Raw genomic sequence first — 27,448 nt, 5'->3', positions numbered from 1 at the left:
TTACACACTATATTGCAATTATTATTAGGTTTACTAGAAGATCTTCATATGTTGCTTTCATCCTCAATCATTATATGATTCTGACATTCCTTTTTCATCATCTTGTGTGGTCAATAGCCATCTCAGTCTCCTACCTTTCATTCACACTTTCTCCCACTGTGATACTTGCTCAAAACTGAAGTCTTTTTCCATTCCCCTTCCTTCATAACACTCAATCCCTCCAAAATCTCATTTGAATGTTCTGCACCTTCAGCTTTTCTTCTTCCTTTTGTGTGACCATCTCCTACTGAACAGCTCTATCCTCTCTCACAGTGCAAGTTCCCAAGGTCTGCCTTGGCACACCCCTTCTCAGGTGGTGAACCTGGTAACACAGTTATGTGCAGGGAACTTCAGAGCCCTTTCATTCCAAATGCCTCACAGCATCTCAGATATAATTCCAGAAACAATCTCTTGAGAATCCTTTACCATCCTAATTCTTTATTTCTGCTGGCATGGAATGACTTTTTTAAACCCTGCAGTTTCCTGTTTTTAGGGCTGAATGGCCTGTCAAAACCTGGCTACACTAAGAACATATTCAAACTTTTTTATGATTTTACATTTCCACTGTAAAGGAAGAAGAAGCATTTGTATACTCTCATTCCTTATAAAACATTAAAAGAAGTATGAGCCCTAAATCAGCTGTAATATCAGCAGGTCAGTTGAAAAATCCAAGTTATCTGAATTGCTGCTCCCGCTGCAGAGAGTTGGCCATATTCCCAAACATATGAGTTACATGCTCTGTCAAAAATGCCCACATAGCCTACAGTATATATTTAATATTCCCTCTATGTTTTCTTAATGTCCCCACACTGAGCATGTTTTTGCTGTTGCCTTGCTGCTACTGGATTTAATGAAAAAAATGTATACTAAAGCAAATATCTTGTAAGAAACCACCTATACATTATTTGTAACCACAGTTACAAATTTGTCAGTCACTCCCAGAGAGCCTTAACTCTTGAGCTAAGACTGAGTTCTTTAATAAAGAAGTTAAAAAATCTTATTTCATATAAGATCTTTTAAGTCTTTTTATTCTTTATGGAAATATTTCCTATTTTAAAATGGACATTATATTGCAAACATATCTTATAATACTATGGGCAAAATTTCAGCTTAGCATGGTTTCTGACTGAATCACGACCAACTAAAACACCAGGAGTCATCTGTAAAATATGTATGTGTTTTATATTTTCCTTCAGACCAGTGAGAAACTAGAAGCAGAGATCACTGAAGGACCTTGGGGACATACTTTCACTGGAAAGAAAGCAGGTTTAGGCTGAACATTGGGAAGAATTTCTTTACAGGAAGAGTCATTAGACACTGGAAGGGGCTGCCCATGGAGGTGGTAGAGTCACATCCTTGGAAGTGTTTGAGGAAAAACTGCACATAGCACTAAGTTAAAGGGAAGACTGCACATGGCACTGAGTGTTGTGGTCTGGTTGACCAAGGTGGGTCACAGGCTGGAATGAATCCCAAAGGCCTTTTTCAACCTAATTGATTCTTTGACTGTATATGCCCAGCCATGGCACTCCCAGCCCAGAGAGTCAAAAATGTCCTGGGCTGCACCCAGAGCCCCGTGGGCAGCAGGGCAGGGAGGGGATTCTGCCCCTCTGCTCTGCTCTGCTGAGACCCACCTGGAGCACTGCATGCAGCATAAATAGCACAGGGATCTGTTGAAGCAAATCCAGAGGAGGCAACAAAGAGCATCAGGAGGCTGGAGCACAACTCCTATGAGGACAGGATGAGAGTTGGGTTGGCTCAGACAGGAAAAAAAAAGCTCTCGGGAGAACAAAAGCAACTGCAAGTACTAAAAAGGGGCTTGTAAAAGAGACGGAAAGTGATTTTTACACAAGCAGATTGTGATAGCAAAAGGGGGAACAGTTTAAACTAAAGGAGGAGAGATTTAGGATCAATATTAGGAACGAATCCTTTACTGCGACAATGTGAGGCTCTGGCTGGACAAGGATCTGAGCAATCTGGTCTAGTGGGTGGCATTCCTGACCCTGGCTGCAAGAGGGGGGAATTTGGAATTAGATGACTGCTAACATTTCTTCCAACCCAGCCCGTTCTGTGGTACTGTGACAAACATGTAACTCCTCCCATTCTAGCCACAAGGAAAGGAGATAAAAAGGAAAAGAAGCATAGAAACCCAAATAATTTACCTTCAGGTAATATTGTCTTTAAATTGGCAATTATGGCAAGAATATATGGACTGGTTCCATATATTCTCTCCCCTTCTGACCCTCAATCATCATACCACATAACAGTCAACTCAGGGTACATTATGTAATTATGACTCCGGGGTTTTTTTTCTGGAATATTTTGTACCATTTAATGATTTCCTCTTCCTCAGACAAAATGAAAAAATAAATAAATGAGATTGCATTACAGAAGTTCTATTTTCACTTCCTAAGTTCTCTGAGCTCAGTCTGTTGTTTGTGTTAAAATGAGTAAAAAGCTTTTACCCCTGCATTAATCAGATAATTTCCAGAGTACTCATTTTGTTCAAAAACCCCTTCTTCCTAAGAGTATCTCCTCAGGAGTAAAAAAGTGGGAGATGAAACAATAACACTGTTTTGTGCTCTATGTTGCACCACTTAGCAGAAGTATAACATTAATATTTATCTGTTGATAGGCAGAACCAAGATATTTTTGAACTTCAGTGAAAACAAAAGAAAAGCATTTCCTGAATGAGTCTTTTTTTCCACCTGAAAACAAACTGTTCAATGAAAATTTGTTCTTTAACAAAAACTAGACAGAGCGATTTTTAAAAAACAGTATATTTCTAACATATACTGTTGTTTCCTCATTACATCAAGTTTTAATATATTCATCCCATCAACATTTATGATTTCTCTTTCATAAATTCCTTTTCAATTCAAATATCCATGAAGAAGGCTTCACATACACATGTTTAAATTTAACTTCTTAAATGATGGATTCCACATCTGCAAAACAGATTTTGCAAAAGTGATTTTGTAAAGTTCTTATATTTGCCAAGAGCAATTCAAAGCAACTTAGAAAAGGAGGGGAATGTTCTTTTGGAAAGGTAATGTGGGTATTTTCGTGACCACTGAGAAGTTAAAGGACGCACAGTAAACAACTAATTTAATTACTGAGATTCAAGGGGAGGTTTTGGCAGGATTTTCCTCCCAAAAATATTTTTTCTCTCTTTTTCCCCTTTTTTCTCAAGTTCTTGTGATGTTATTACTAAGTTAAAATTTCTAATAAAATTAATTATTGGCAATGCTGCTGCATTACACAAATTATTATAGCTATGTAGCTGCATTTCCCAGTCTGCAAGCACAGAAAATTTCTCTGTCATGAGTCAGCTAGACACTGCCCTAATACAATCTGTTGAAATTCAAGAAATGAACAAATGTTAACTTCAAAAGCCAGACCTGCCAAATTCCACTAAGCTTTTTTGTCTGTCCCATCTCCTCTGTTTCTACTGGACTGGAAAACTCTATTGCACAATGTTGAATGTTATTGGCATTTAATATGTTAAGTCATCTCTGAATAATGAAGTCTACTCTTATCACTTGAAATACAAAAGAAGCAAAGAGTACGTTATTGTTAAAATGAACTGTTAAAAGTACAGAACAGGCTTAATGTTGTACATCTAATAACTTAATTACAGTGTTCACCTTTGCAATGTATTATAGTGCCTACCTGTGTAATACAAGGTGACAAAAATTAACATACTTCAAAATCATCATACAAATATGGTGGCAATGGAATTGATCATGCCACCGTACGTGTACAAGATGACTAAGTCATCAGTGATAGAAAATGCATTTTTAAACTGTTAAATTAGGACTCTTTAAAAACAAAAAAGCAACTGATCTTACTATAAGGGTTTCTTTAAAAGTCTTTTATCACATAAAAAAATTATATATGTACATGGGAATGGAATTAAGAAACGTATTAATACACTGGAAAATTGCCTAAAGTAGAATATGTAAAGAGGTTGGTTCAGAAATAGCTGCAAAGTTCTGTTAAGATGTACTTCACGCGTATGGAAGTGCATCATTATGTCAGCAAGAAAACTTTCATTATTGTGTTCTTTTTGCCCTCTTTCAGCAGAAGGAAGTTATAGTCTTCTTCTGTTGAGCACATAGGACCCAAGGAAGGGTGAGTCACCTGCTAGACAATGAAAATATTTGTACACATAAATGGATGGAGAAATCCAGAGAAACTTTCCATTCTTGTTTGGCAGAAAAACTTCTAAATAAGATACCTACTTCCAGCATTTGAACAGAATTAAAATAATTTGAACCAGAATACAAGGAAAGTCATATCCAACATATGTAAAATCATAATTACAGAAGGAACTGCCAAAAATATGTAGACAACTTAGTAATTTATAACAGCTCTACTTTTCTGTCACTTAAATAAATTCAAAATGTAAAAAGTAGAGAAACATTTAACAGAGTAAAAAAAATGTATGCGATACACAGCAAAGGAGCTAAGCAAGTATGAAACCAATTTTTCTATATTTTCAAATTAAACTGGTAGCCTTTTTTTGACAGGAGAAATTACCATCCTTTGTACGTACAAAGTACAAAAGTAAAAAGTACATAATTTGTATGCACAAGAGCAGCTGAATCTTAATTACTGGGGTGGAGTAAATTAAAACCTAATAACAATGAATGGGAACTGCTCCCATTCTCCAGTGTGAAGGAACCAAAAAGCAACCAGCTCAAAATTAAAATGACACATAAGCATGTCTGAGAGAGCATGGAGAGAAGGTGCTCTGAATTATTTAGCAAAAATCCTGCTGGTGGCCAATATATGCAACATTTGAGGAAGATTAAATTAGAAAAGGAGACAGAGAAGAACTGGAGGAATGTTAGCTCAGCTAAGAAATCAGAAGCAATGAAGTGCATGTTCATGGGAGGAAAACGGCAGCAAATACCAGTGAGTTATGACAGACAATCCCTTCTGACTGAGAACACAGTCATTCAGACACAAAGGGTGACCCACAAACACATCTGTCTAACACTTTAGAGGTTACACTGTAAAGACACTGTAGAATACCTATTGACAGAACCTCTAACTTATGGCATTAAGAGTCTGTTTTTAATGAAATCAAAGACCACAAGCTTTCGGGACAGAGTAATTTTTGCTTTTTCCCAGATTAAATCACTGGGCCAGACTAACAATACAAAAAGGCACTCAAGGTTAAAGTTTCAAGAGTAGAAACAAATTTCCTAGAAACAATTAAGCAAATAACATAACACAAGTCTTTGACTTTGTTTTCACTCATCAGACTCTGTATATAAAGTGGTATCATATTTGCATATGGATTACTTATCTATTTCATCTGTTCCCTTCTGCACACGTCTCCAAAGTGATGGAAAATACATCCTTTGGAATTTTGCACAATTTCTTTTTAAAGTAGTTCATTCAAAACCTGAAGATTCCCTCATCAGTTCATCAAAATGACCAATTCCAAAATTCAGTCATCCTCAAAGACTACAGCAGACATATTTTGCATGTCATATTGGCAGAAAGGAGCGACAAAATACTATCCAGTAAAAACCCAATTCTACATTTTAAATGTTGCCATTTCTTAACTATCACCAACAGCTGTTAAGTCAAAGCTTAAGAAAGAGCATCAAGTCACACAAACAGAAATATCTCAGAATGGATCTTAAAAAAAATTCCAAGATTCTGCTCTATGCTGTCTTCCACCTTCACTGTGAATTTCCCACTGAATTCCCAAAGTAAAATTCAGATAAATACCTTGCTATACCAGCCTTCAAAGACTCTGAATGCTTTAATTCAAAGTAAGTTTCATCTGGGACTTAAAAGTTTCACAAGATTTTTTTTTTCTTTATAAAGTTTCTAAGCCACAATTTGCTTTGAACGTAATTGCTACCTTGGAAGATGGGGACAAACATCCCTTCCCCATCTCACCAAATCAAACCAACAGCTTCAAGAACCTATGCACAAGAATAAAATCCGTAGTAAGGAAAGTACGTTATTGAGAGGACATTTTGAGAGGACTTAAAGAGAGTCAAATTCTGTAGAAGATGAATTGGAGGCAAATGAATGAGGTATTAAAAAACAAACAAAACAAAAAGACCGTCAAAATAAAAAAACCCAGTCTAAAATCCAACACACAAACATGCTCCAGAGGGCTGTTTAAAATCCCAAAAGAGTGACACAGAAAAAGATCCTTCCAGCCTAAGAAAACGGTCTGCAAGTCAAAGGCATATTCATACTGAAAACAAAGGCTGCAGTGCTAATACTGTGATTAAAAATAATTCTTTCAGGAGTTTCAGTCTGTTTTGTTGTGATGGGTTCCTTCTCAAATAATTTTTTCTTAAGTTAAACTCCTGGATTCAGTCTGTTTGCCTCCCTTCCAATGGCCAATATACAGGCAAAAACTGAACATCATTATGCCTGAGTATAATAAGCCTTTCTCCCTTAGTATTTCCTTAAATATTAAACTATTTTCCTTTCATATTTCCCTGAAATACTGACTGTATTTGACTGCGATAGTGATAAATATTTGGGCAGCTAAACTGCACTAAGAGAAAAAAGTGTTGCTGGTTTTGAATTACCTTCTCACTGGGACTGACAGTTAATTTGCTTTGTTTCTTGTTGATAATGTCTTCACATACAAATGTGACTGAAGAAAAAGGTGTTTGTCTTTGCATCAACCATTAAAAAGGTAATAATTTCTTCAGTTCAAATCAAGGTACCAAAAAGCAAGTCTTCAGAAAACAGTGCACTGACTAGGTTAGAGAACTACCCCCTGAAGATATTTGCTTCCAATGAGTAGCAGATTCAGTGATTTTAATGAAGGATACTAAGCATTGTAAGAGTCAGTACGCTTTTGACTTAACAGCAATTCAAAGTCTATGTTCGTGCTGTGCTATTTAAAAACCTGAGCACCAGTATTTTCCTGAGACTGTGTAGCACTTTATGCATAAGAAGACCTTAATTTACTATTCCAGCAACATCTAACATCAATATTATTATTTCTATACAGAATAATAGATAAATTACAGATATTATGTGATTCAATTCTGAAAGTTGTGACAGTAAAAGCAGATACAATTTTATGTCATTTTCCAAATGGGGCAAACAGGCATCTTGAATGAACTGAGATCTCATCGCCCACTTAGGAAAGATAAAGTGGGATGTAATCAATCTCCCTAGGGGGTATATCTGATTAAGACCAAAGGGGAAGGCTTCTGGTAAAGAAAATCTTGACAGTTCAAGTTACTGTCACCTGCATGAATTGAAATGACTCAAGAGCAGTCTTGCATGATACTGCAAAAGGAGGAGGGGTTAATCACTAGGAAAACAGGATGCTTTCTAAAGGGTTGATTAGTCATGGCTATAAAATAGCTTGGGCTCACTTAGATCTCGAGTTTTTTTCACTCCATTAAATAACTTAAATTGGAACTAACACTCAGCTGAACTCTTCATTACACCAGTGAAAAATCAACTGAAATTTAACAGTCAAAGATCGAAAAGCTCTCTGAGACAACACCTCAGCTGACCCTACATGCATTAGTTTTAACTGCTTTTTGCTGGCATCTTAGATCTCCCTCAAGACACTTTTCTGCAGGTCCATTAGCAATGAACTGCAATCTAACAAAGGTAAGTAACTAAGGGAGCAAATTGTAAATACCTTACATTTAAGGTAAGCCTTAAATGTATTTTGGTTTCTGAAGTTACAGAATCTGCTCTACACAATACAAAGTTTGACTCGGCTGCACAGATTAACTATGTAGCTTGGGCTACAGAAAATGAGTTTTATTTTGTCTTTATGCATGAAGTACCAATCTTCATACATTGCATAGTGTAATCACATAAAAGCTTATGACCTACTTATAAAGACCAGGATAAACTGCAGCACACAAGGTAAATGTAAATTTAGGTACTTGTATTTAGATTTTCCGGAATATCCACCAAAGTCTAAGACACTTCCCTCATTCTCACAGGAGTTCAGAAAGAAAAAAAAGCATCTCTTCAAGAAAAGAAATGACAATTCTTAGCCTCAGAACTCCAGAGAGTCATGATACAGTCACAATTCTGTCTGATTAACCGCATTTTTTCATATATCATCATTATGGTCCGCTCATATCACAATACTTACACTACTGAGGAAGCCCCTGTGTTCTTCTCTTACTTTTGCATGAAGTTAAAAGTTTAAAGCAGTAGATAAGTAGATAAAATAATATTAAATTTTATCACTCTCAAGGACAAACACTAAGGGACTCCCTTATTAATTATATTCTCCATATGCAGGAAAATGGTGGGGATTTTGCTGAGTTTAAAATGTGTAGGATTGAAAATAAGAAAGGCAGAACATATGTAACTAAGAAAATGCTTCTAACAATCTGATTTTTCTTTCAAATTAAAAAAAAAACCAGCAGAGAAGTGACTTGTTCCATAGCTTAATTTGATAAAAATATCAGCTAGATCTAGAGTTTAAACATGTTACTTGCAGTCCTCTAGTCTTCTGTTTGCTTGAAGCCCTGAAATTTCTGACTGTTCAGAAACTCACCTTTTAGTTCACTGCACAACCTGAGCAGCCTGATCTGAGTGAGCTTCGCACTAAGCAAGGAATTGAAACAGATGACCTCCAGATGTCCTCTTCAACCTAAATTATTCTGTGAGTACAGACAACTCAGAAGGTACTCTAGCATGCATTTAGAACATATAAATATTCCTGGCAGGGACACATACTTCTTAATATCTAGAATTCTACGAACGACAAGAAATCTGCTCAACAGCTAATAAGAACAGAACTAAGTCCAAAATCAAAATAAAGACATACAAATGTCACCAGCATCTCCAATTTTAGGAGCTACTCTAAGACAGAAATATCTGAGACTGACAGAGACTGGAAAATCTGCAGAAGCTCCAGCTCCAAATTATGTCCACTGTCCTAAATGTCGTAAAGACATGACTCCACTTTCTAACTGCATGCATGAACAGTTAGAAGTACTCACTGACATACATAGTAATCAAATTTTAACTTGCTGCTGAGAGCATTCCTACAGAGATCAATCAAGTAGCAAGAAAATTCTCTAATAATTTTTTTGTTTGTTTTTCCTCAGCTAGAACTCATGGATGCTTCCTCAATTATTCAGCTATTCTTTAAGTGAGTAGAAATGTCCAGCTCTACCCTTTCTTTTTACCTAGGGCATTAGCAAAATTTTTAATTCTTACTTTCTTAGAATCATAGACCACATAATATCTCAGAACAGATGAGACTCATCAGGATGAGGATCATTGTTCCTTGCAGATCTACACAAAACTAAACTACCTGCCTAAGAGTCTCATTTAAATGCTCCTTGAACACTGCCAGGCTTGATGGTGGGAACAATTCCCTGGGGAATCTCGTACAGGGACCAACCATGTTCTCAGTGAAGAACGTATTGCTAATCACCAGGCTGAACTTCCACTGATGTTGATGCATTCCATTTCCTCATGACCTGCCACTGGTGAACTGAGAGATTAAATCAGCACTTTCCATCTGCTGTCTTCCAAGAGGAAAGTAAACATTCCTCTATCCCAGGCTGAACAAGCTCAGTGACTTCAGCAGTTCCTCCTAAGTCTTGCCCTCAAGACCTTTCTCTATTTTGGTCCCACTTCTTCTAATACACTGTAACAATTCCATGTCCTTATCTCCTTATCCTGTGGCACCAAAAACTGTCTCCAGGACTCAAGGCGAGGCCCCACCACTGCAGAACAATAATTTAGCATATTTTGGTCCCAAATTTCCTCTGCATTGTTGGAACTTTCCCATTTGACTTAAATTTTTAATTCTTAAGATGATCGACTTGAAGCTGTGTGTATCCTTTAAAAAGGAAGTTATGCCATAAAAATGTCAGTTGAAAAAGCCCTCAAATGTAAGCTCTTACCACCAACTGCGTATCTTGTTGCAGCAGCTAACATTTGAATCAAGAAAAACTTCAGAAAAAATATTAATGTAAACGCACATAGTTTATAAAGACAAAAATAGCTTTACTAACCCTTTTGTAAACATACAGCTTTCAGCAAGGACCAGTACAGTCATTATTCAAACTCTTCTTAACCAGGCCTGCTCATTTGCTGTACTCTCTTAATCAGCTCTGCACTGTGTATGTATCTATAAACAGATAAGTTAGTCTTGGAGAAGCCATCCTCATGGATCTGTAATGGACTTCACACCTTTAGACATATCAAGACAAAAAGCAAACTACTATGCCAGTGCAGTGCAAATTACTACACACCTGTGAGATAACCACACTTTCTTGATGGAGGCACTCTTACAAACAAGTCTCCAGAAAATATTTTTCCAAAAACTTAAAATTATGAATTATCAGGAGATTTTAATAAGTGACAGAACTTTAACCCACAATGATCCCTCTTCCTGCAGGATACCATTGTTCTGCACCAAAGGATGTGAATTCTGCTGTTCCAGAGACAGAAGAAAGAAAAAAAACTCACCAGAACTTAATTGATACACATAATTCCTAAGCCTCAATGTTTCAAACAGCTGAATTGCTATAGCTGACATAATAAGTAAGACATCAACTTTGAGAGGATAAATAAAGTGGATATAAAAATCGTCCTAAGTAATTTGATCTTCACAAATGCCAATTCTGATTTATTTTTACCTCATGCAACTCTTGAGAACAAGTTTTTAGATAATCTGCATGGCATTTCAATATCAGTATTTAAACAGTAGAAGATTCTATAAAATACTGGTTAAACCAGATTTGCGTGGAAGTAAAAAATATTTTATTTACATGGGTGAACAGTGAAATAAAGACTTAAAACCTCTAACTGACAAAATACTTAAAAATCACTTTAGTAAAATTACTTTATTTTGGGACCAGGTACCAGACTATTAGTTCCTTACTCTTGGTGTTCACTTGTGTGCATGCACACAAACATCAAGTTTCTCTTAAACTGTAATCTTTTGTTAATTCATGCACATCTAGCTTTTCCCTTGTCTGAATCTTATGAATGCTGCACTAGCCACATACATTTGATATTTAGTCCTAAGTAGTATTATCTGTAACAGTCTGCGAGTGTCTCATTTAAGTTAATTTCTAATTCACAAATAGTCATTACAAGAAATAAAGCTTGTTAGGCTAACTACTTAAAAGTCTAGCTACATTATGGCACCAAAAGTACATGGAATACATTTAAGTTATATTCCATAAAATGACACATTTCAAAAAAAAAAAAAAAAAGGGTGACTTCCAAATCCTTAACACCTTAAGAAACTTTGCAGTATTTTCTATTTTTCTAACACCTTACACTCTTGAAACTGGTAGACTTCATGAGTACATCAGCTTTCACTTGAAGTATTATGCAAGTTCCAACTAGAGGCTCGGAAACAAGAAAAGCAAGTAACCAACTTGTTAAATATTGTATTTATTTGCATTTTGAATAAATGGATGTTAGTATATATCTACTTGAAGATCTACTTGGCATTGTGCAATAACTTACTATCTGTTTGTTTCATTGCTAAATCATTCATTTGGATGTAACCTGATGAGGAGACTCTCCAAATCCAGCCACTGTCTTTCTAACAAAGCAGATAAGGAATGTTCACAATATTCACTCCATCAATCCTGTCATAACAGTGCTAGTCTTCAGAAGAAGTTTTAAACAACAAAAAAAAGGAGCTTGCAAGCTGAATAGCTAATTTAAAATGACATTGATTTTTCCTCAAAATATCTAAATCTGTGGAACTAAATTATAATGCTATAATTTTTCATGTACAGTGCCTAACAGTCTATTAATGTCACCTAGATCCTTCTATATGGGTGTTTGGCTCAATATAGAGCCATTCTAGAGTCACTAGAGAGTGACTCTAGAATGGCTCTATATTGAGCCAAACATGTGAGACATGTGAGAAACATGTGAGACATGTTACCCAACGGCCAACATTCATGTAAAATAGAAGAGACATCCTTCATTTACTTGAAAAAGTTTTTAGAGCAACCAAATCATGGCTATGGACTCTGGTCCTCTGAGGTTGTCTCACTGTGTGAAAGAATTGGAAATATATATTCCATTTAAATGGCAATTTTGATTTAGTGGTCCAATAAGAAAACTATATTATGTATTTTTCACAGGCATAACACTCAGTTTTCTTGAAAGACTAACAAAAAACTTTCAAAGGAAAAGCAGTTCATGCTGTGAGCAAACAGATGCTGGAATGACACATCACTTATAGACAAGTGAACTAAAAAATTATTCAAAAATATTCAAAATTTTATCGTTTGAATGAACAAAAGTAGTTTTTTTTCTATAAGAGTTTTAAAGCTAAACTTTATCTCAAACCAAATCTGCTTTAAGTTAAATGCTAGATTTTTTTAATAAACATGCTGATAGAATAATTAATTTTTAAAGCCTAAGTGTGTACCACCAAAAAAGGGAAGACATCTTTTTTCATCTCTGAGACTTTTCAGTACCTGCTATTCTGCTATCCATTTAATTCACTGTGAATTACACAACAGAAGAAAGCTACACATGAGTATAAGTAAATTATTTATTTTGAAAGGAGGAATGTATATGGTCTAGTAAGTTTATGATGACAAAAGAAGATCTGCATCTTATCTCACCAAAAGTTCATCCTCAGGAGACTGAAATGTTTTCCAGCATGTTCTAAATCATACAGACACAAGTGAATGTGGATCTTAATTGTAGAGATTAGCTGACCAGAAGTTTCCACTACCATTAATGAGCTAAACTGAAGAGTATCAGAATATGTTTTCTGTCCTAGCAAACTGAAGATCTCACAAATCACATGCCTGGAAACATTTCAAGGAGAAGAAACATTTACAAAACCAAACTAATCCCTCCCAAGAGAAATGCATTTAATATAAAGCTTTATTAGAAAGTATCTGAATGACAATATTAGCTTAAAAAAGTGACATTATTGCCACAAAACAACTGCAAAATTATCTTTTGGGGAATGATTTGAAGACAGAAAAGGGGGGGATGAGCTAAAAAGTCAATGAGGAATTGTTTGATAAAACTGTGAAAGGCGACTGATTTTGGAGAAAAAAAAACGCTCAACTAAATGTGGTAGGGTAACAACAATGAGATACATATCCTACCTGCAGCTCCACATGGACAGTTCTGCCATCCTCAGAAGGACTATGGACTTCTTCCTACCCTCAAAAACTGAGTACCTTTAATGGACACTAACAGCTTAATACCAAGCTTTTAGCTATAAAAAGGCTAAGTGATATGAACAGCTTGATTACAGTTTTTAACACTGAGAATCCCCAGCCTATTCCAATCTCAGATTGATTATATGGTGCTTTTGTGTTCACTGGTTTGTCTGATAATTGAAAGAGAAACTTCATCCATAATTTCTGTGCGCAAGCTACAACTTGTAAAGAATTTACTGCATTTCTTCCTTAATAATCATTCCACATAATCAGTCTTAATAATCAGTCACATAACACATCTCTTTATAAAGAAACACTCTCATTCTCCTAGACATATCTTGCTAGCTTTCAATTACTGGGTCGACCTACATCTTTAACAATTTAAAGACTTTTCAAATGTTGGACATTTTATCTCTGTTTCAATTATTTTTTGCTATTAATATCCGATTCAATAAACTGAAATGTATTCAACTTCCCGAATACTCTTGAATTAGCTGAATTTGAATTTCCTTTTCAATGTTTTCTAGCATTCTTTTTAGACTGCTGTCATTGTAACTAGACACAGAACTCAATGGGTATTGCTGAAATATAACATTAACATCATCTCCTTTACTAACGCCATTAGGAGAAGTTCATTCTCTGTGTATGAATGCATTTTTACAGGATTTGTATCTGCTTTTCTGCAGCCTCATACTAAAAGCTTATACATAATTAACCCTACATAACTTTATTCTCTGTGCATGATTTCCGATGCTATTGTTTTCTAACACTAACCAGCTCACTTATCAATCTGCTCTCAGAGTCAGTGGCCAATACTTAGTGTTCAGATTTCACTAGAAGTACTCACACTTTCTCTGATAAAATTTGCTTTAATTAAAATAATTTATAGAAATATAGAAGTTTGAGGAAAAAGTTCAGTCTTATGAAATTGCATTAGAAACATGTTGTTTTGATTACATCAGATTATCAGTTTTAAGATCTCTTCCTATTAGCTAGCCCAGTTGATAGATGACAAATGTCTCACATGTATTTACAAGATTAATCCTTTAAAAGGCAGAAACAAAACTTATTGGAATTAAGAGAAAAAATTTCAAAATATTTTGGAATGTAATTTACTGCTTATAAGTTACTAATGGATACGATACAAAAAGTTATAAAAGGTTTTATTAAATAAACAAGAGAAACTTCTTTCACAAAAACCCATACATAATTTCCATGGTATTCAATCTCACTTGCGAAATGGGATTTATTGGCCTTAAACAGAATTTTCTGAACTGGAAACTTTTTCAGGCTTCATCATCTTCCAGTGAAACCATGGACCTCTGAAACCAGTATGAGCAGAGAAATGTAACTACAGGCTGTTCCCATTCACTCCATGAAAAATGAAAACCACCCAACATACATCTCTAAACAAGCAACTTAGCAGTGGGATTTTAACTAAAACATATATTTATATAACATGAGGGCTCTGATAAGAGAAACAACTTAAAATTACATTACTCAAACAATGAAATTACCTGCAATTCTAAACGTCAAAAATCACAAAGCAAATATTTTCACAGAGTTTTGATCTATATGATATGAAGTATCATTAGTCATTACTGTGTAGCTCTAATACAGAATCAGATTTAAACATTAATTATTGCAATTTAATTTTATTTTCTTAGACATAATGCATATTTTATCTTTGTAAAGAAATGTGCCAAAATAAATCCTTGTCTACTCTACCTCACTTCCTTACTATCAAACAAAAACATTTTAGTTTAGTTTACTAAGTCTATTGTACTTCCCATTATTGCTAGAATAATCAAAGAATTCTGGTCATTTGAATAAGATGCATATCTCATGAGAAAATAGTCCTTTAAACTGAGTTAGTTATAGCTTAAAATTATCACTGAATACATGAGAAGAAAGGTTCCATCTTTATAAAATAAAAGATGTAATACATTTTTTATTGGAGAAGTCAGGAGAGGAAATTGCCAGTGAAAGATACTTGTGGAACAAAGTCACCACAACGGAAGTATTTGCCCAACAACCTGTATATGATCGTAAACCATGGGAAATTTCTTATCAATTTCACAAATAGCAAATTCCCGTCTTCTTCCCTATCTGATATTAAGTTGAGCTGATAGAAATACTAAAACTTCCAGTTTCCCATAACTTCTATTCTTCCAGAAGTTACCCCACAGACCAGCTAACAGAATTGCACAAAAGTATTCTCTTTTCTCAGTCAAGATGAGCCAGAACCAGAGAAGATGCAAGAGAAAAGCTTTTCCAGTCTGACTGAAAGGGGTTAGGAAACAAGTTTCAAGGAAGCTTATCCATATGACCCAAGTACAGCAGAATACGGGTGAGAAGTGAAACTACCATGTGTTCTGGGATAAAAGAAGCAGACATACACACCAAAACTTCTGCCTTCCCATCTAAGATAAGAACGTTGCAATTGCCTAGCAAAAGCCTCTGAAAAGACTGTCCCTTCTTGCTCTACTCACTGCACAGTTCTAAAATGAGCAAACTCTTCAGGAAGTACTGAGCTACTGTGAACACTTAAATTCTGCGCTTGCTAGATAAATCAATCAATTTTTTAAATGTGTACTTGCTTATGACGCACAAAAATGCTTTCAAGTTTCTTGTTGTAGTAAAAAACTTTACCTTGGTAAAACTAAAAATAAATCAGTTGACAGAACTGTATTCCTCTATATTATTTCTAAAAATCTTCCTAAACTGTACTATTGTACTAGGAATAAAAGTATCTCATAAAATCTTGAAGAAACATTTTCAAACTTAATGATTTCCCTTTCAATATGGAATATGGCACAGTAAGTGAATGTATATGTGTATACACACCTGCAAACATATGCGCTTGAAACAACTTGGCAAGAGTTATTTCTTTTTCTAAGATGAAAGTCCAAGTTATACTATACCTCTGGCAAATTCAATAATCTTGCCATAATGTTATTTGCATTCCCTTATAAAGTAGTATGATGCAACTAGATATAATTCAGGGAAATCTTTTTGGTGAGTAGGCACTTTGGACTCCAAAGCAGGTCCTACTCTCTATAACATGCAGGTTGTTTTTAAGAAATAAATCTAGAAAGTGGAAGAAAAGCCTAAGACAGCAATTAAACATTTTTAAATGATCCCCCAAGTGAAGGTAGAACATCAGTAATTATTTTCAAGCATGCTTTTTCCAATTAGTCTTTAAATCTGTGAAGATAGAAGCAGTGTTGAAGCTTAGGTTGCAACAAAGGTTTGTACAAATATCTTGGTAGTAGCCCTGGCATTGCTATCTTACTGTTCTCAGCAGTTTTCAAAGCTGCAGATGGATCAGTGTTAACTGTGTTTATTACATATAAAATGTTTCAAACACTGAAGGTGTTAGGACTATTAATACTTTTTCAAAGCTTGCTTCATTGTTGTACTTTGGGGCTTTTAAACAAAACAAGGACAGTCTATGTAACAAGCTTTATCACTGTATTTCTTCAAATACATTATTCAGAAAAATTCTATAAATTCTGCAATTAAGTAAGACAAAATAACTACACTTACACTAAACCACGCAAGTCCAAATTTGGCTCTCAACTATGTTTTCATATGCACTGTATTCCTGATATGTAAAAGCATTAAAGAAAAGTAAAAGTATAGCTTAAGTTCTCGAGTTGTCAACAATGCTGTTCGAAGCTTTAGCAGAGTTCAACAAACTCCAGGGTTGTATTCACTTTCAGAGAATTCAGCTTAGGCTGAGCTGCTGTCAGCCTGGAGTAAGCAGACAGTATGTAACCTGAAGCTTAGAGTCTATAAATCTAAGGAGAAATGCCATATAATCCTATCTTCACAGCCAGCGGAGCTGTCCTTCACAGATCTTGTGCACTCCTGAGAACATACTAAGGATGCAATCTAAAACAGGTGACCTGGCTCTTAAGCTTATGGGGCACAGACTTCAATTAAAGAAACACAGAATCATCTGGGCTAAAGCTCAAGACAAGCTGAACAACATCATGGGAATAAGTGATTGTTCCATTGGCAGTGAAACTAACTGCTGGCCATTTTCAGCAGTGCTATTCCAGACCTGCTCAATTCTCTTTACTGTCAAATTACCAGGCTCAATGTAGTTCTGAGCCTAATAAAAAGCTAGAAAACAGCTGCCATGACAGAGAAGTCATTTACTGATAGCTCCTACCTAAAGAGATTGAAACAAGGCAGCTAATAGGAGAAGATGAGACAGCAGGCATTCTAGATGCAAACTTAGTTAACAGGATGGACATAGTTAACATATGAAGACTGAAAGGTAAGCTGAGATAAAAGTCGTCACGAAACAGCAGTGTTCACTAAGACATAGCAAATTTCAGAAGTCCCTAGTAGTATCTAGGACATAACAGCCATCCTAAAGAAAAATCATCTGAACAGACATGGTTGCAAACAGCAGATACATGCTATGCAACCTACTCATCCTTCATTAACTGTATTTTGCTGCTTGAAATTACAAAAAAAAGGCATAGATAATATTTACTAAGCAACAACATATGGTTAAAACAAAAGTTAAAAACCATATTCCATACAGCAGAGTAACTTCATATATGAAACATGCATTTGACAAAAGACTAAGAATTCAATTGTGCCTTAAATACAAAATTCTATTTCTGAAGATCTGAAGCTACTTCACTGAAATAATTAGAGATAGATCTGCACTGAAGTTGTCCCTAAATAACTTATCACAGAGGTCAATTTGTGATGGCAATAAATACTCTCTAGGATACCTTTTAGAAAGCAGGAACACTAGCTTAACTTACTAGAGGATGAGAGAGAAAAGACTTGTGAGAGGAATGCTCTACAGTAAACCAGCTGTTAATCAACCATAACCCAAGCTGCAATGACAGATCATAAAGTTCACGACTGCTAAATTTCAAGTTTGGCTGTGATTCTGCTTCTAAAAGGAAAAAAATACATGAGAGTAAGGACATAGAACACCTGTTGCTGGAACATTTAACATCACTGACCTCTCTTGCTTATTCTTACAGCACTACCTATCACATTTGAGATAAGAAAACATCCAAATAACAAAAACAACATTATCCATTTCCTCTTCCTTCTTTGTTATTACATAGACATCAACTGATATTTTGGAATAATATAAACAAAGAGTTAGTTATGTCTTAAAACACAGGGTATTTTTAGAGGTCACTCCACTCAGGTGTATTTCCAGAGAATAAAAACTTTTTTAAAGACTCTCTAAATTCCAAACCTTTTTTTCCCTTTTAGGCAATGTATAAATGTTGGAATTTCTGTTGCTATCACCCTTAATGCTGTTCTGAACATTTATCCAACATACTGCTGCTAAAATGAAAGATCCTTGCGTTAAGACGAAAGATCCTTATCTTCCAAATAAGCCCAATAATGTGGCAAAGGATTTACATGAAATACAAAGACAGTGTTGATCACACACTGTATCTGAACCTTATCTGGAATGGCAAGGAGTACATGCAATGGAAAGGGACCGACCTTTCAGGAATAGTTGTGGCATATTTAAAGTTCTAGGCAATATATAGCCATAAATGGAAAAAGAGAGCTTGTGCAAGAAAATGGCTCAAGTTAATATCAATACTGATGAAAGCTTTGTGTATAAACTTTTAAAACAGTGAAAGGTTGTTTATAAATTAATTAATTAATTAGTCTCAAATTCATTAAAACTGAAATTATCTGTAATGCAAAATTGAGAATTACTGCAGTTCCATGGAGAAGATAATTGCTTTTCTATGTTTGTCTTTTCTTTTAACATAATTTTCTAATCACACGAAACATTGGGAAGCTGAAGCACTGAGAATATCAAAATTCCCACATATGAGAATCTATGCACAACATTTATTCTCGTTCAAAAAATGCACTCAAATAAACACCTACTTTAGTTAAATCTCTAGGCTAGTGTTATTCATTCATATACTTACAGTTAATCACCAGATTACTGACAGAACTGACAACTTTCTTACTTCCTTCTGCAATTAAAAGCCAATAAATGCTTAACAACCTGCAAAACCCCCCAAAAATTATTATTCATCTGCAATCTCAGAGTAATTACACTATTTGTTTAAAATAAGACCAAAAAGAAAACCAAACCTGGCCATAACATGAAAAAAAAAAAAGAGTATTACATGTTTCCACAAGCCATCATCTGGAATATTTTCAAGGAAAATAAAATGAAGTGAGCTTGCTGAGATGTGTATGTATCCACTAACAACTGCATAAGTGGGCAGGAACTTGCACAAGTTAAGAAGAATTTTCAGACTTATTCCATAACTGCTGTGTCTAGGCTGTGACTCATTTCAGGTTGCAAGCTGACCAGCTTCTGTTCTCTCACAGAGGAATCTGATGGAACTGTGTCATTTTCTTGCGTAGTTTTTCCTGCGTTTAACATTGTGCCCCTGAACAGTGATACAAAACTCACGGAGACTCCCTGCTGGTAACCCATGTATCTGCAGTCTAAAGCAATAAATTTACAAAAAGCCTATTAACTGCACATTAGAATATTTTATCATCAAAACCTACTTGCATTTTTAAAATGCATAGCATATTTGAATGCCATGCATAAGTCACCTAGGTATAAGAAACAGATCACCTCTCAAAATATTTCATTTACGATGGCAATTTTAAGAGCTTTCATTTGCATTACTTTTTAGGTCAGACTACTACTACACTCTTAGTCATGTGAAATCAAAAGAGACTGTCACATACATATAAAGACTATCCCTAAGTGAGCATTTGAGCTATAGCAAGTTAACATCAAAAGAAATATGGATTTAAAATATCTGAAAAGCATTTACTTAAAACGTGTCACTTTCATTTGACACAAGACCACTTGCAAATTTTGCTTTTTAACTTCTTTATGCATTATGAAAACTTCTGTTTCAACATGCCACCCAGAAAATGCCATTTTCTTTCCTTACTTTATTTTTAAACAGTATGCAGGTGGCAACCATTCAACTAAAGACAGACAGTGTAAATGCTACAGGAATGAGATAAAATACAGTCTACAACTTGCAAATACTCATTCATTTGGTTTATGAATGACTGTTTTCTCTAGAGGAGGTATAAATGCTATCTAGAACCATACAATACAGAATTAGGGTTTAACAGTATATTAACATCCCTCATGTGCTCTCCGCTGTCCTCCTTCAGCCTCAAACCCTGCCATTCAGTGTGCCCCAAGGAGCATGACACACATGCTTCAACCATTATTTTTAGCATCTTCCAAACTCCTGGAGTATTACTGAAAACCGTTAAATCTTTTCTTGCAAGCATCTACAAAAAAAAAAAAAATGGTTTTGGCAACCAGGTTTGGAGTACACAGAACCTTTCCACATAGAAATACTCATCATGTAAGTAGAGAAGTCTCTGTTTAAGAGACAGCTATCACAGTGCTTTACTATTCTGTGTGATGTCCAACACAGATTAAAACCAGCAAAAAGAGAAGATCTTCAGCTTTCCTTCACAGCTGTTAAGAGCATCCCTGGTATCATCTTCCCACGTCCATACAGCATGACCGTCTAAAGGATCCCTTTTTGGTGCTTAGCGTCAGGTGTATACTCCCCCACACATGCCAGTCATGGCAGTTCCTCTTCTCAATGTGTGGATTAAATCACAAGTCGTAGATACACACATAGTATCAACATTCCTTCTTAAAAGTTTCAGAGCAGTCACTGTACTTAAGGTAATTTACTCTTACACCAATGTCTAGTAAAAATCTTAGAACAAAACTAATAGTAATCTATGGCAGAATTTCCAGAGCTTCTAATCACTTTATACAAGATCAGCAGTGCACTCAGAATAAAAGACAAAGAGTAGATGTTTGCACCTTTTCCTCTGATATGCAATACTCTAAAGCTTTTAATTTCTCCTCTTAAGGGTATAGATGGTCTTCTTAAATTATGTGCGAGTGTAATATGTCAAGTTCTATGACCATCGAAGCACATTAATGTATCATGTCAGGAATGTCAAAACTGGGTACAGGCAGGTCTCCTGCCTTGTCAAAAGTGTTGGGGTTTTTTGTTTGCTTGGTTTGGTGTTGGTTTTGTTTTGTTTTTTTTATTTTGGTTTTTTAGGGTTTTTTTTTTTTTAACTATAAACATTTGTACCAAAAATCTCTATGCACCAGAGCCATGTAAAGCTAGACTGGGCTTTGTCTCACCACTTGCTTGAGAGAAGACCTCAACAAACAGTTACCTTATTTACGCGAACACCACACAACTCCAGATCTAAAACCATTGCAAAAGTACTGTATCTTGAGAATCCACACACTACATTATCAACAGTAATGCTGCATGAAATTACATCTTAATTATTTACAGTCACTGAATAACATAAAGATATAAGAAACATCTGGCTACATCTGATCATAGGTTCATTAGCCCTGTATTCAGTCTGGTCATTACAGTTAATTCCCTTCATTTCACCTTACTATCCACAACTGTTATATAAAAGGTATTATAATGCCTATTGCATTTCCTATCAGTTTATAAGTGCTTCTAAACATGTATTTTCTCATCCTTTTTTAAACTTGCCTCCATGTTTTCCTGTGACAACACATTACAGAATAAATCTGAGCAGCACCCAATTTTTCTTTTCCTTTATTACTTCTAAACTTTACTATATCTACTGTCAAGAATTATCTCTTAGGTTTCAAAGAGGTTTTCAAAAACAACAGTTCCACATTCAGCTCACCTATCATCTTGGACATTTCACAAATTTTGATCACATACTCCCCTACTTAGACCTCTCTTCCCTAGAACAAAGACTGCCAGTCTTTTGGTCTGACCTGAGAAGCCCACAGTCTTTAAAATTCAAGTTTTCTTATATTATATTGTCTTATATTAATTATATCGTTTTCTTTGCATGCAACATAAACCAAGTTTTATGCTGGTTTTCAACAGTTTCAACAGTTTCATCTTTCAGCCATCATTTAACCAAGGGCAAATCTATTGGCTTGAACAAAAAAGCCAGCTTTACAAATTGATGAAATACTGTTTAACACCTAACGGTCAAGTATAAATACTGGAATAAATGTAAAAAAATTAGACTGACAGACAGATACAGTTATAACATTTAATGACATCCACAATTCATTCTATGCAAAATGTCAAATAAACAGTATTAAATGAAAAAAATCTGGCTTCTAGAATGCTTGGTACAAATTGCATTTACTTAAAATTCAGAAAACCTGTTTCCTTTAGGCAAAACCAATAAAAGTTTAAATTATATCTTGCTGAGACAGACCATTTCCTTCTTTAGATTTAAACTCTCTGCCTTGACACGTAAGTACTCTAATGTTACTCTCCTACACAAAACATTCTCTGAGAATACCATATTAAAGCAATCTTACAGAAGTTATTTTTCCTCATTCAAAAATTACCACCAAAAAGAAGTCAGAAACTCACATGATACTGGTTAAAATAGCTGGTATAATTCCAGCAACTGCTGTCAATTAGAATCATTAAAGTTGGAAAAGATGCTCAAGATCATTGAGTTCAACCATTAACCTAAAACTGCCCGATTCCCCACAAATACATATACCTAATCACTTCCAGGAATGCCAATTTCACCCCTTCCCCTGGGCAGTCTGTTCCAATGCCTGACCACCCTTTCAGAGAAGAATTTTTTTCTAATTTCTGATCTAAATCTACCTTGGTGCAACTTGAGGCCCATTTCCTCTTGCCCGGTCTGTGGTTACCTGGCAGAAGAGATAGACTGACACCCGGCCACATCCTCCTTTGAGGGAGCTGTGGAGAGTGCTGTGGTCCCCTCTCCCCAGTCTCTTCTTCTCCAGACTTAACCCCAGTTCTCTCAGCTGCTCCTCATCAGACTTGTGCTCCAAATTTAATAATGGAACCTATATTTTCCAAGGTGTGCTACTCACTAACTCAACTCATCTTCACACAACATCGTTAATGAAAATAACATTATGGCTTTTATTTAGCTCTTTAAATTAATTATGTTTTTGAAACTAACTAGATAGTGCCACGATCAGATGACCTTCCCTACTCAGCCTTTTTAGCTATGTAGGTTTGCTGTGGGTCAGCAGTGCCCAGGCAGCCCCAAAAACAAAGCCCATCCCAGAGCTCTGAGCAGGGCACAGCCAGAGCCCATCCCAGAGCCCATCCCAGAGCTCTGAGCAGGGCACAGCCAGGGCCCATCCCAGAGCTCTGAGCAGGGCACAGCCAGAGCCCATCCCAGAGCCCATCCCAGAGCTCTGAGCAGGGCACAGCCAGGGCCCATCCCAGAGCTCTGAGCAGGGCACAGCCAGAGCCCATCCCAGAGCCCATCCCAGAGCTCCCAGCAGGGCACAGCCAGAGCCCATCCCAGAGCCCATCCCAGGGCACAGCCAGAGCCCAGGGAGGGGATGGGCCTCGCCCGGGGCCTGCTGGGCCCTGCAGGTGGAGAAGGAAGGGAACGTTCTTCCGTGCATCCTGAGGAGGGAATCAGAGCTGGAAGCTCCTGTGAGGAGCAGCTGAAGTCTTTGGGCTTGTCCACTTTTGAGAAAAGGAGGTTGAGGTGTGCCCTCACTGCTCTCTGCAGCTTCCTGAGGAGGGGAAGGGCACGGGGAGGTGCTGAGCTCTTCTCCCTGGCATCCAGGGGCAGGATGCATGGGAATGGCTCAGAGCTGTGCCAGGTAAAGTTAAGACAGGACACTAGGAGGCATTTCTTTGCTGATAAGGTGGCTCCAGACCAACACAGGCTTCCTGGAGAAACGGTTGATGGGTGATTTTCCTTAACAACAGGCTTTAACTTCTGGACAGCCCTGAACTCTTCAGACAGTTGGATGATCATTCTAGGTCCCTTCCAACTGGAACTATTCTTTTCAATTCTCATTCACAGCTCCAATCTTAAGATGAATTACTGATTAAACTCAAGAGATTTTAGTTTCTGTTACTAAATTCTGTTATTAAATTTCACAGACAGGACAGCATGTTCAAGCCCTGTGGGGCAAATTAAGCAATACAAATTGTTTACTTTCACAGGACATATCCAAATCCTTGAAATACCTGTCACTAGCATGAAGCACAATGCAATCAGTTTAAAATACTTTTGTTGTAATTTCAGCCATGTAGCGTCTGTGAAAATGCAATTATGCAGCCATTTATAGTAGTGTTTATCTGGCTTTCTCTTACTTGTCCAGACCATTTTAATTCACAGCAATTCAAGTATCAGGAATGTACTGAATGCATTTTTGGTATATTAGTTAGGGGACTTGATTAGATGGGAAAAATTAGACAATCTTCATCATTTATAGTATCTTAATTTGTTTTTCATGATCTACAAACTGCTCAATCTAAGAAACGCTACTAAAGTCTAACTGCATTCAAAATATCAACAAACTGTCTAAAGTACTGACTCTAGCATTTAATAATAATTCCTATTATGGAAATAGTACCTCTCTGCCTAAAATCTGGAACAACATACAGTTTGCTCAAGTGTATTTTTAAGACTTAATTTTTCCATAAAGCACAATGTAGTATTCAGGCTTTTCTCCTTCTGACACAGTCTTATCAGAAACTGTGAATTTTCTCCTTAAAATAATATTTTCATGTACCCATGTAAGTCAGTCCCTTTTAGGGAAAAAAAAAATGTTATTTAAAGAAATTGATAACTGAAGTCTTCTTTTTACAGTTGACAACTCTACAGATACTTTAGTGGGCAAAATCAATCCTTACTGCCAGTCTACAGTAAGAGAGATTGCATATTTAAAACATCAGTAAAAAATCATTCACGAACCTGCTACTGACAGCTCCAATAACTTAATTAATGCAGATGTCACGTGACATTTTGCCATTTGATTCTAACCATGGGACATTTTGCCATTTGCCATTTGATTCTAACCACAAAGATCAAGACTGAAGCCACAAAATAATTTCTAGCAGTCTCTTTGACGCTTGTCAAACAACATCCATCAATATTCAGTTACACCGAAAGTGAAACTTGTAACTTCAAACTGAAATCCTCAATCTTCCTAGTGAATTCAGTTACATTGAGTTTCTCCACAGGAATTATTCTACTCCAAAGGAATACCAGATAAAGTAAAATTTTGTCCAAGAATTTTTGTAAAAAACATTTTATGTTACAGAATAAAATAGTACAAACAAAATACATTTATCATCTAGAGGCAAAACAAATATAGTATTTCCTTCTGGATCTCACTATATTAAGTAGTTACTAAAGATAAAAAAGAATTATATTTAAAGTAAATTAAAGCACAGCAAAACACAAGAGCTCAACAAGCCTCCCAAAAAACAGTGCGAAAGATAGACCTCAATACTTACCCATCATTAGAACACGTCAAAAATTCTTCCTTTATCTTTGGATGCCAACAGCCTGAATTGAGCATTGCTGTGTGACCCTAAAGAAATAAACACAGAGGTCTTAAAGGGACTTGCAAGCTGTCTTACAAGGTTTTACAACTATTACTCCACATCCTCCAAGTGGAATCACATGAAAGCTGAGGCACAAATTTGGACCTTTCTGACTGACATCAGGATGATTTAACAGATTGTATGTACTCTATCCATTTCCTCCTTGCTTGTTTTCATCTCTGAATTAGAAAAACCCTTACACTCTTATGCTATTATTTATTTTTGTCTTTCAGAAACAAGCACAGAATCACACTTCTTTTTCTCTTGGGAGAATTGTAATGCAGAGTAAGGATGAAACAACAGGCATCACTACAGTGACACACAAACTTTTTCAAGAGACAGAAGAATAACAGAACAACACCAGTGTCAATCTACACTAGCCAAAGACCCTGTTGGAGAAAACTGAGGAAACAGAATTTTAGAATCAAGAGGGGTATAATCTCAGATGAGTTTTTCATAAAATACTGAAGGTGCAAATTGATTAGTCAGTTGTTTTGCTTTAAGACAAAAAAAGAAGGTGAGTGTTTAATGCAAAGTAAGCAATTGCCATTATGATGACTATGAATATAACTACATTACTGGATATATATTGTCCAGTTGGCTTTATTTCTTTGAGGTACAGGCACATACTCACTTTCTACATTCAAAGAGAAATTTGGAAACTACTCCTGCAATGCTGCAATAACTTCAGTTTGGTTTAGGCACAAATAAGGAGAGAAATACTAAAGTTAATGAGGCAATATAACAAGTATTTTAGCATTTTGACTGTTGGACTACAGTATACTGGAATTCTAGATATTTACAAGAGAAAGAAAATCTAAATTATTTTCAAGCAAACTAGAACTAAAGCAGATGTTATTTGATGGTTTTATATAGGTATCACCGCCAAAAGAAACAGTCATCTGACAAGAACAGCTTTGGCAAAACAGCATTAAGCCTAGTATATTTGGCAATATATTTTACAAGAAATAAGTAAATCAATTTTATCATCAGTCTGAGCTTTAGATTTTATCATTACTTTTTAGGCTTAAGCTATTTTAAAAACTGACCTGAATTAAAATAATCTAAGTAAATAGAAGCATTGTATCGAAGTTTGTGAAAATACAAGGGCAAAGTGGTCCAAACACAACCAACTGTGGTTGAAGCACTTCAGAACTATGAATCAACCCTTCTTCATTTGCATTTTTAACTACCATTAAAAACAGACACATTTTTGCTTATTAGTCTTACACTCACAGCATGCAAGTAAAAAACCACCAGCCCCTGACTTTACCTTTGTGTTTGTCATATCCACAATGTACTGGTCTCCCTTTATGCACTCCATCACCGGGAAGCCATCCCTGTCAAGAACTTTTGCCTGAGAGTTACCGGAGACAACGAGAATGACATCTCCTGTGCTGCTATACTGCAAAGACTTGATTTGGTGACTACAAAGAAAGAAGAAAGAAAGAAGAAAAAAAAAAGGGGAGAAATAAACCACTTCAGTTAACATTCCTGTAAACTTACACTAAAACAAAAGTGTCAATGGTGAGAAACAATATTGCAGAAACAGATCTATATACAACCCTATATCAGAGAGGCAAGAGGCAGAAAGTCTTTTACTAATGGAATAGTTAATAGTTTTTTATTCCACTGTTGTGTGTGTCGTGTTTCTTTTAACCACACATAGCTTATCAAACATGTAAAATGACATTTCTGGGAAACATATTTCTTTAAGAATGCTATTATAACTCCAATGGAAAAACAGTATGTGTCAGATTTAACTACCTAAAGATGAAAATTCTTTTTCATCTTCCCAAAAGTAGAATGTGGAATTACAGTAATCTGTAAATTACTGTAATGGGATGTTGTAGTCATACATAAAACTTC

General features: G+C 35.8%; 1 protein-coding gene across 1 annotated transcript in view; it reads right to left on the bottom strand.

The window, feature by feature from the left end:
* Positions 1-27,448, bottom strand: part of WDR70 (WD repeat domain 70) — a 128,087-nt gene that overhangs the window by 60,161 nt on the left and 40,478 nt on the right. Inside the window, exons 8-9 of the mRNA XM_005488812.4 lie at positions 26,853-27,006; positions 25,490-25,566 (exon numbers count right to left, since the gene is read on the bottom strand). Coding sequence (XP_005488869.2) covers positions 25,490-25,566; positions 26,853-27,006 — 231 coding nt within the window. The remainder of the gene's footprint in view (positions 1-25,489; positions 25,567-26,852; positions 27,007-27,448) is intronic.

Source organism: Zonotrichia albicollis, chromosome Z (assembly GCF_047830755.1).
Source record: "Zonotrichia albicollis isolate bZonAlb1 chromosome Z, bZonAlb1.hap1, whole genome shotgun sequence".
In the NCBI taxonomy this organism is placed as follows: domain Eukaryota; kingdom Metazoa; phylum Chordata; class Aves; order Passeriformes; family Passerellidae; genus Zonotrichia; species Zonotrichia albicollis.
This window is presented reverse-complemented; position numbering and strand designations above follow the sequence as displayed.